The 11,326-nt window shown below is 45.3% G+C and overlaps 1 protein-coding gene across 1 annotated transcript in view; it reads left to right on the top strand.

Moving 5' to 3' along the window:
• LOC111980857 (RNA-binding protein Musashi homolog 2) overlaps positions 1-11,326 on the top strand; it is a 413,930-nt gene that overhangs the window by 120,117 nt on the left and 282,487 nt on the right. Inside the window, exon 6 of the mRNA XM_070449471.1 lies at positions 3,608-3,700. Coding sequence (XP_070305572.1) covers positions 3,608-3,700 — 93 coding nt within the window. The remainder of the gene's footprint in view (positions 1-3,607; positions 3,701-11,326) is intronic.

The following is an 11,326-nucleotide window of genomic DNA, read 5'->3' as shown; positions in this document are numbered from 1 at the left end:
ACACACACACAAACACACACACACTGGAGAGTCGCCCTCCCACCAATCAGTTCCTATCTCATCTGAGTTCTCTGCTGCTTTTTAGATTAGGAATAGTCCTTTTGAAATGAGCTAATCACACAATATATCATAGCTGGTAATGCATTCAGAGACAGCGTGGATGATTGCAGGGGTAAGTGTGTCCTTGGAGGCTGCAGTCGGTATCCCCAGCCTGGCCTGATGCATGTTGAGTTGAGCGGGAAGTTAAGGTTGCAGCTCCTCTATGTCCTCTATGTCTGTGGACTGACTGCAGGGTGTGCTGGACATATTGACAGTGATCCCTATGGACAGGGAACACATCCCTAGGTCCTGCTAGTCTCCCAGAAAACAGTCTCACAACACTTTGTTTTACTCTATGCAGATTTATTCTGTTCTACGAGCCGTCAGAGTTGTTGGATTTTTACAACTGGCTTGTTTGTTCTGACTGGAATTCTACCACACACACACACACACACACACACACACACACACACACACACACACACACACACACACACCTCCTCCTAAGTCACTCAGTGGAAACACCAAACACTCTGCAGCCATTTCCCTAGAGAGGAGAAAGAAGCGAGATAGGCCTGTTGTCTGTTGTCACCATGGAGAGAGAAATAGGGAAAGTAATTGCGTTGTTCCAGGGCTCTAGAAATCCCATCAGCCTTTGGGCAGCCCTGTCAGAAAGTATAAAGACGCCGCTAAAAACTTAACTGGCTACAGACAGGCTGGGGGAGCACCCTCGCTGAAAATGACTTACAAACAGTCAGATTATCTATCAAGGGAAGCAGGTGAAACAGCTGTAAAAGATGTAGGAGGACTAGCAGAGATGAACACTGGCTTGTGTTTATATTACCAAGATCGGCAGTGATAAAAGTAAGTGATGTTGATAAATACCCACGTAGCCTTTTACCACCAGTTGCCATGGCTGTGGTTGCCGGCGGAGGAGGATTCAGCTGCGTTACGCCAGCCAGGGCTACGGCACAACAGCCTACTGCCACAATTTGCATGAGTTCCCATGCAAATGGCCCAGAAGGGGGAAAAGACAGTGCTGGCGTGTGTGTGTGTGTGTGTGTGTGTGTGTGTGTGTGTGTGTGTGTGTTGTGGGTGGGTGTGTGGTGTGTTGTGTGGTTGTGTGTTGTGTTGTGTTGTGTGAGGTGTGTGTGTGTGCGGTGCGTGTTGCTATGCGTGGTTGTGTGCGGTGGCTGATGTCTTTGCGCAGTTCTCATATGCCTGTGTGTAATATATGTTAAGTGAGCGCCGTTTCATTTCTCTGTACATTTCAGGTAACAGCTTGTGCGTAACGAATGGTGGAGTCATTCGTTGTCTGAGGAGATCTAGTATTTCTACTCCTCTTTCTTATTGGGAATATTTTCACTATTCCCCCAGAACTGTCCTTGTTTTTGTCAATGCTGCTGTGCCACTGCTGCAACCTTATCTGTTGCCATGTTTCTTCTATCTTGATGTTGTGGGTGATATAACCTTAATATTCTGCTGCTTTGGAATTAATCGCGGGCTTTATTGCTCCCGCCATTCCTTCCTCCAGCACAAGCTAATACGGTGTTTGGGAAAAAAATGAAGAATCGTTATTTATTTGGGACTATCTTAAGTAGAGCGTCGACCGATTATGAATTTTTCAACGCGATCCGATAGCCGATTATTGGTGGCCAAAAAGCCCGATGCGATTCAATCGTACGATTTTTAAAAGTATTTGTAAATAATGCAGATTATAAACTACCGTGAAGACCACTTTTCTTTTATCCTCAATATGATATACATTGTCATAAAATATTTAGCCTCAAATAAAATACATGAAACATGTTCAATTTGGGTTTAAATTCTGCCAAAAACAAATGTTGGAGAAGAAAGAAAGTGCAATATGTGCATGGAAGACAAGCTAACATTTAGTTCCTTGCTCAGATCGAGACATATGAAAGCTGGTGGTTCTTATTTAACAACTGACGTCTCTCAATATCGTCCCAGGTAAGAATTTTTAGGTTGTAAGTTCATTATAGGAAATTATAAGACTATTTCATCTCTATTATTAACCATTTGTTCATATACCTCTTGACTTTGGATGTTCTTATAAGGCACTAAGTATTGTCAGGATGTAAAACAGTATAGCTCCGTCCCTCTCCTCGCCTCCTACCTGGGCTGACCAGGACACATCGACACACAAGCCACCCTCCGAAAGCATCGCTTTACCAATCGCTCCACAAAGCCACGGCCCCTAGAGCAAGGGGAACAAACTACTCCAAGTCTCAGAGCAAGTGATGTTCCCGATTGAAAGCTATAGCGCGCACCCAGGCTACACTAGTCTAGCCATTTCACAATCGGTTACACAGACCTAATCCTCGGCGATATGATTACGGCTTGAAGTCATTAAACAGTTAATGCTTGAAGCACAGCGAAGAAGCTAGCAGTTCCAAACGCTCCCGAGAAAGTGCTGTTTGAATGAATGCTTACGCCTGCTGCGCTACCATCCGTCAGTCCGACTGCTTATCAACTATCAAATCATAGACTTAATTATAACATAATAACACACAGAAATACAAGCCTTTGGTCATTGATATGGTCGAATCCGGAAACTATAATTTCGAAAACAAAACGTTTATTCTTTCAGTGAAATACGGAACCGTTCCGTATTTTATCTAACGGGTGGCATCCCTAAGTCTAAATATTGCTGCTACATTGTACAACCTTCAATGTTAGGACCTTCAATGTTATGTCATAATTATGTACAATTCTGGCAAATTAATTACGGTCTTTGTTCGGAATAAATGGACTTCACACAGTTCGCAACGAGGCAGGCGGCCCAAACTGCTGCATATACCCTGACTGCTTGCACGGAACGCAAGAGAAGTGACACAGTTTCCCTAATTATAAGAAATTCATGTTAACAGGCAATATTAACTAAATATGCAGGTTAAAAAATATATACTTGTGTATTGATTTTAAAGAAAGGCATTGATGTTTATGGTTAGGTTTGGTGCAACGACAGTGCTAAATCAAGTAGTGTTGATTGTTTTGGAACAAATGTAAAATACCTGAATGTGTTGAGGATCAGAAACAAGCAAAACGACGGAATGGTGGCTTGAAATGTGCCACACTATCTGTAAAGCCTTTTAGAAATGAACCATGTTTTGATTAGAGATAGCGGTGGCTGTTGAAGTAAAGTGCAATCTGAAATGACATTGTTAGATGTACAATAAAAACAATTCACCTTTGACAGATTCTCAGCATAGGCTGCAGCACTGCTTGGCTATTTAGGGTGTCTTCAGAGCGTGTATCAACATTTGTTGTTGCTTAAAGATCATGCTGTAGAAGTATTATCTATCCTGTCACAAAAGGCTAGGGGAAAGGATCATCTCATAAACAATGCTTTCCCCAAAATTCTATCTCACCATTAGAATATAGAGACCCCTTGTCTCTTTTTCTGTTCTCTCTCTCTCTCTTTCTTTCCCTTTCCCTTTCATCCCTTATCGAGGGGCCAGTCTACCGGGGATTCTATGTTTGGACTCACATTAAACGTGTTGTGATGCGTTTGAAGCCTGATCACCCATCTCTTTCCTCTCTTCAGATGGTCACAAGAACAAAGAAAATATTCGTGGGCGGATTGTCAGCCAACACAGTGGTGGAAGATGTGAAGCAGTATTTTGAACAATTTGGGAAGGTAAGGAGAATCATTTTGGGTTCCTCCCTTTTATGATTTGGCGGCAAGAGAGCCATGTCATTGTGGGTTGGAGGATGTTCAGTCCCTGTTCCAGTCCCTGCCCCAGCTCCTGTCCCAGACCTTGTCCCTGTCCCAGTCACAGTCCCTGTCCTCAGTCCTGTGCCATATTAGATTTCAGCTCAAGGTCACCTTGTGTAAAACTGAGGATGCTCCCTCTACAATATCAGCTCAATACTTGACCTCAATAATTGTCATTTGAGCATGTACTGAACATCTCATCTAGTGTGTGCATGGTATAATCTCTGTATTTCTCAGTAGTCTGGTACTCTGTAAAAGTAAAGCCATAGCTGAGCCCAGCAGCGCGGAGCAGCAAGTAAATATTCAGAGCGGGCTTGGTTGTAATCATCCAGACTGAAAAGGCTCAACACAAATTTCGACTTGATTGAATGACTTGATTGACTTGATTATACAAAGTTTTTTCCCCTCCTTAAGGAATCCTGAAACACTTGGGAGACAAACAAATCAGTCTGATTGAGGGAGTCGCTCTGTGTGTGTGTGTGTCACAGACAGGGAGGAAATCAGAGTAGTTAGTCTAGGTTTTTAAGAAGGGGAGGGGGGCAGGAAGTGGCTTGTCTCTCCTGCCTGCCTGCCTGTCTGTTGGTGTCTGTGTATGTCCCTCTGCATCCTCTCTGTCACATATATCCCTCCATTTATTAAATAACCTGGCTGCCCAATGCAACCTGCCATTATCGCCACACACGCCGTTTCTCTGAGAAGTCGCCCGGAGAGGGAAAACCAATTCATTTAGTTTCTTCTCCACAGAAAGATTGAGAAGGGGGGAAGGATGGGGGTTGTGGTCACCGCAGTGGCAGCAGGGCTTGTCATTCAGATGTCTGGGATGTACATGTTTAGAATGCTTTAGTGAGGAGAGAGCGAGAGAGAGCTAGAGGGAGAGAGAGAGAGAGATTCTCCTCTATAGGGTAAACACACTGCTAGGATAGCTACCTGGGAATTCTCTTTAGGTGTGGCTGTGTGTGTGTGTGTGGGCCAAGTGTGTGTTCAGGTCTATGTGACATAAGCCAATTAGCAGGATGTGGGCAGGCAGGCAGCAGAGGTGGCGGTTGTTGTGGGGATCAGGGGGAGAAACAGGTGGTGTGGTCACACCAGGGTTACTGCAATATCTCTCTCTATTCTGTCTGTTCCCTGTTTCCTCTCCTCTCCTCTCCTCTCCTCTCCTCTCCTCTCCTTCCTCTCCTCTCTCTCCTTCTCTCTCTCCTCTCCTCTCCTTCGTCTCTCCTCTCCTCTCCTCTCCTCTCCTCTCCTCTCCTCTCTCAGCCTCGGATAGAGTAGGATACAGGGAGAGGAAGGGAACTGACAGCTCTCATATACATCACTCTCTCCCACTGTCCCACCTGTCATCATTAGTAAAAGTGCACATATCCAAACCCCCAGCACAACTTCAGAGAGGCCCGTCTGCTCTACAGAGTATTACTGAGTTATCCACAGTACACTGAATACGTCCGGGTAATGTGCCGCTGACAGCCAGATGAATGGGCTTGAAGGACAGTATCGGTGTGTAATGACTGATTCTCATGCATCCCAATACCAGCGTGACTGACAACGACAAGATCTCTCCTCTGAGTTCCTCTGAGGCAGCACATTTCTACTGTCTTGTCTGTTTACTGTACTGTGTCTTCATGTGGGACTGATGAATTAGGTTCACCTAAGGCCCAGTAACAGGCATTTCTGTATCCTGTGGAAACGTGTAGGGGTGAATATGTGCCAAATAAACACTTGTGTCCTGCTTGAGTACCATTACTTGAGAGCTCTGCATCGTCAGATTTGTAATCGTTCTTACATGGCATACAGCTGTTAAAAAACACTTACCATCAAGAAACAACAAACTGGTAGGTGACCTTGATTAAAAAAGGGGGCCAGTGGTAACCCTCATATTGAATTACAGCCTGACATAACAGTAGAACTAGAGACCAGGCCAGAAAAGAGGGCTTAACCACAGTGAAGGGCCTAACCACAGTGGCTGCCTAACCACAGTGAAGGGCCTAACCACAGTGAAGGCCTAACCACAGTGAAGGGCCTAACCACAGTGAAGGGCCTAACCACAGTGAAGGGCCTAACCACAGTGAAGGGCCTAACCACAGTCAAGGGACTAACCACAGTGAAGGGCCTAACCACAGTCAAGGGACTAACCACAGTGAAGGGCCTAACCACAGTCAAGGGACTAACCACAGTGAAGGGACAAATTATCTGGGATGGTTTATGCTTAGTCATTGGTTTACTGAAATCGACTTGAAATGCGTCTCAAAACAAGGTGCTCTTATTTGGCTAAGCTGAATCAACTCCTGGCCACTTTGTTACTCCTGGCCTGCACTGTGATCTGTGCTGTGGTGGGGTGGGTTGGGGTCCGGTGCTGGGCTGGGCTGTAGCTGTGCCGGGGTTTGGTTTCATCAGCCCCGGCCTGCAGTTTCTTTCCAAGTCAGTGGGCTGCCACAATCGGCCCTTTATGTCCTCCTCTGCCCTGGTTCCCATGTCCTACTGGGTGGGAGCCAGCTACTGTTGTACCAGGAGCAGGACTCTGGACTCTTAACCTGCTCACTGCCTCTGAGCTGAAGGGGCTGCAAGGGGATGGGAAGGGGGAGTACAGGGTCACAGGGGGGACACTGAGGGAGCAGGGAGGTAGGGGCCCTGGCGCTTCTCACTGGTACTTTCTATAAAATAGTTCTCCATTGTCCTCCAGGAGTGGATGAAGATCTGTTTGCGTCTTGTGATCCCCTTACTTACTTACTTAGAGTCTTAACCTGCTCATTGCCTCTGAGCTGATGGGTCTGCAGGGGGGTTGGGTGGGGTCACAGGGTCAGACTCATTTGAACCTGAGATCTCTGTCAAAAACATTTTCCATTGTCTGTTCTCTAAGAGTAGCTGAATATCTCTCCACACATCCTGTGGTACCGCTCCCTTAGGACAGGGACTGGAACTCTAATAGTGTAGGTGAACAGGAGGACACAACACTCTGAAACAATGTGGTTTGTGCCATCTCTCTGTTCCTCAGTGGACCACTAGGTCTTCTTCTCACCACATTCCCCTGAGAGGAAGCAGATGAGAGAAGAAATGCAAAGATAAAAGAATGAAAAAAAGGATGCCTTGGTTAGTGACAGGAAATTTGTTCTGGTGCTCCGGTAATCTAATATCATAGCTGACATTTCGTTGTGCATTGAGATTTTGTAAATGGCTGAAAAAAATATTGCGTGACTGTCCGTAACGGCTGCATCCAGGACTCCATATTAGTTCATTTAGCATACCTGCCCAAGCGCTTACATTTAATAACAACATTTAAGTTTTTGAGGCGTACCAAATAAAAACAGTGCTGATGTCCATTAGTGCATTGCCAAGCTTCCTGTTCCATTGAACACAAACAGCCACATTTAGTTCCCTCTTCTCAACCAGTAAATATACGATGCACTGGTGGAAATCTTTGTTCTGGATTTTATGAGTTATTGTTTGTTTGCCAAAATGCTTTAGATGAAAACAGCAATGTACTTTCCCAGATCATGCAGTTATTAAATGCGTTTTCTATATCTATGAAATCCTTAAATCCTACCGTTTTGATGGTTTTGATATTGCAGTATTACAACATGAAAGACACTTAAAATCCTGGATTTGCCTTTATTAGGTTCTAAAGTGGTTTGCTCTTAAACCACAGGGCATAGACATCAGTTCAACATGTCATTTTGATTTACATTTGGTTGAGTTGTCAAGTAACATGAATTCAACATGAAATCAACAAAACATTTCACCTTGTCATTGGATTTAGGTTAAAAAAAATTATAATGAAATGCCCTTATGTTGATGACTTTTTGCAAATCCAATCAGTTTTCCACGTTGATCCAGTTTTTCCTCAGCGTGAGAGCTTTGATATGGAGGAGACATCCTCTGTGACACATCATACAGTACCTGCATCTCTTCAGAGATATCACAGTAGCTCACTCCTCTTCAGTCACACACCATATTGTAAATATGGTATTGGCACTGACCCTGGAACTGACCCTGTATATAGCTGACTTACTTTCTCGTGTTATTCTTATTTCTATTTCTCATGTGTTTTTGTTCTACTTTACTTTAAAAAAAAGTTTTTATAGTACTACTGATATTGATTACTGCATTGTTGGGAAAGAGCAAACCAGAAAGGCATTTCAATGTACTCGTGCACTTGAAACACCAGCAGATGGACATTTGCATTACATTTCTATACCCCACTGCATCTCATCTCACCTCTGAGTGTGTAGTCAAAGATTTGCCTACAGAATGTGGTGTGAACTCTCCATTCAGCATTTGTGTTGCATTTATCCCTCCAGACCAGGTTGTGGTCCTTATAGTAGGTTGTCTGTAGGACACAGCTCCAGTGTTAGTGCTGGTCAGAGCTGGGTTGGTATGAGCCAGCATCAGGTCCATAGGAGCTCTCCTCTGCAGCATGCAATGCTTGACTGAGACTATTTCATCTCCCTGTAGTCACTTGTAGTTAAGGCCTGAGACAGACGAGAGCAATGGAGATGAACTGGCCCTGAACCTGCTGCTGCTTCAGGGCCAGACAGACAGACACATTATTTAATATCCCCTCTGACATTCATTTGCCCAGTGACTTGGAAATATTTCCAATATTTAAACAACCGCAGTAGAATTTACTTTCACTACTATTCCTCCTGATGTTTCAGCTCATTGTTATTCCTGTGAGGATGGCGATCAGTGACACAATGTAGGGGTTGTTAAGCCTTCAAATCCCTCACTATGGATATTATCACTATCTATATGCCCTAGATACCTATCTATCTAGTTTATATTGGAGCTCTGTGGTGTCTCCTGCTCTTGGAGCAGTGCATCATGGGGGATTGACACACGGTGTGTAGTCTGTCCACCGGCATCCCTCTCTGAAATGGCTCCCCTGGATAAGCTGGGATTGCCTTGATTACGTTACAGTGCCTCATTGGGTCATTGYCTGATGGAACTGAGAGGCCCCAGTTGTGCTGCTTAAAGAACAATCTGTTAAAAAAATATTGACTGTGATTGGATGGGATTCCCAGCACCTGCTCACTGGGGTAAATCTGGTAAGGCAGAAAGCAGCAGCAGCAATCTTCCCTGTGCTATTGTGACATGAAGGAGGAAATGGGTGTGTGAGGCGGGAGAGAGGCTACAGCAGCCTTTCAGACGGCTCTTGGGTTGAGCACGTTGTCAAAGGAGCTGTCAGAACTCATCTGCCACTCAGCATCCCCCCCTTCCRGTGGCTCTCAGAGCTCCTAAACAACCAGGCAATGTACAAGCTGATCTCTGCTCTGCACTGTATGGAGCTGTACCTCAGGTGGGAAAATGCACCCATATAAACATTCTCAGGAAGCGATTAGGCCTGAAAAAGGCCTATTTCCTCAGATATATGGGATTTCACAGCCATGAATGTAGTGCATTAACCTGTAAGCACAAGCCCAGGGGCGCTAATAACTTTCCACTCTTGGGCCACTTGTGATCTTTAAACGAGGGAGGCACTTGCCAAGATCACGCTCGGAAATTAATACATCTCCCGAAAAGGGCTCTTTTGCTGCAGTGGTAGAGTGTTTTTCTGCCTCGGTGGAGCGTGTGTGTGTTTAGAGAGGGGGCTGCCGGTGACAGGTGATATTTGGAGAGGGGCGTCAAGGGCCACGTAGGCAGGCGCTGGCCTCTGATTGACAGGCCCTGCATTGCCACTGCAGCCACAGCCAAGGGAGAGCCAAATGAGAAACAAAATGATGGTGTCATATTTCACCTCACATCTGACAGGCTTCTGAAGAGATGTGAAACCACCTCTTTACCACTACTATTAAGTAGTTCTGTGCTGAAAAATGCATTTTGTTTTCGATCATGAGACGGCTTTGCCTAACAGAGGGTTGTCAAAGGCAAAATTCCATTCCAGTGCTGGAGTGCTTTAGGAAATGACTGAGTCAGACGATTTACACACTGAACAACCAGCCGTAAAGGAGGAAATGACTGAGTCAGAAGATTTACACACTGAACAACCAGCCAAGGGGGATGAGAGCAGGCTATAGGGAGGGGTTAGGGGGAGGGCGGTGAAAAATGCCATATACACAAGATGTGCGTGTGGTCATATAGAGTACAAACATGAGTGTGATAGGATGTGCGTTTAGTGGAAGATTGACGTGAGTACTAGGGTATGTTGACGCACTCGAATTTTCTGCGAGTGCACACGATGAACAAAACAGCCAGCACGCGGCAGGGGTTATTTAATATAGGGGAGAAATAGATAAGGTAGGGGAATGTGACTTGAGGCTTAATTGAAGATTTACAACACGGATTGGGGCTGTGGGTAGGTAGCAGTGGGGATTGGGGGGTATGCTGGCTCTGACAGCTGATGCTTAAAGTTAGAGTAGGGAGATGAGTAACAAAGGACAACAGCTGATGTCAGCCGTAGAAAATGTTTTGGGAAAATATGCGTATCGGTCTACGTATTGGGCAGGCAAGAGAACTGGGAAGGAAGCGGCCAAAGGAAGTGTTGGCTTGGGATGACAAGTGCAGAGTCAGAAGTATTTATGCACCACCTTGCGGAGAAGCCGCCGTAGAGTTTATTCGCTGAAAGGTTTAGATAGGTGTACGTAGGTCAAGACATGGGAGTTAACACAACGCTGGACAGAGAGCCTTATGCTAAGCTATAGGGCAGAAAAGATACGTATGAGTCAGAAGATTTACACACTGAACAACCAGGCGTAAAGGAGGAAATGGACTGAGTCAGCAAGATTTACACACTGAAAGCAACCGCCGTAAAGGAGAGAAATGACTGAGTCAGAAGATTTACACACTGACAACCAGCCGTAAAGAGGAAAGTGACTGAGTCAGACGATTTACACATGAACAAAGCGTAAGAATGAACAGAAGCCACTGAAAAAGCTAAAGGAGGAAATGACTGAGTCAGACGCATTTACACACACTGAAGAGCCAGCGCGTTTAAAGGAGAAATGGAAACTGCGAGGCCTTCAACTTGAAACATGATTGTGGTGTAATCTGGCCTGCTTAGCCAAGCCAGCCTAGGCCTTGAGAATACACTGTGCATTCATGTTGTCTGGTATTATCACAGAGAGTCGCTGTTATTTTACCATTCCTGTCCTCTAACAGCAAGGTGAAGTTTATATCAAAAAGCATATTCAAGAAGCGCTGAGGCAGGTTTAAGCTGCGCAGCTTTAGACGGGAAACCCTGCACTTACAACAGGGCATGCGAATAAGCAACAGTCCCTTCTACTTCTCTCCTGTCCCGTCTCAGCTTCTCTCTTCCCCTCTTCCCTCTCTCTCTCTCTCTCCTTCCTCTTCCTCTCATCTTCCTCTCTCTCTCTCTCTCTCTCTATACCTTCATCTCCTTCTCCGTCTCCGTCTCTCTTTCTCTCTCTCTCCTCTCTCTCTCTCTCTCTCTCTCTCTCTCTCTCTCTCCTAGTCTTCTATGCTCTCTCTCGTCTCGTTCTCTCTCTCTCGTCGGTAGTCTCTCTCTCGTGCTCTCTCTCTCTCTCTCTCTCTCTCCTCTCTCTTTCCTCTCTCTCCTATCTCTCGTCGTCTCTCTCCACAACTTCAGGCTTGCTCCTG

This window comes from Salvelinus sp. IW2-2015, linkage group LG20 (genome assembly GCF_002910315.2).
Source record: "Salvelinus sp. IW2-2015 linkage group LG20, ASM291031v2, whole genome shotgun sequence".
Taxonomy (NCBI): Eukaryota; Metazoa; Chordata; class Actinopteri; order Salmoniformes; family Salmonidae; genus Salvelinus; species Salvelinus sp. IW2-2015.
This window is presented reverse-complemented; position numbering and strand designations above follow the sequence as displayed.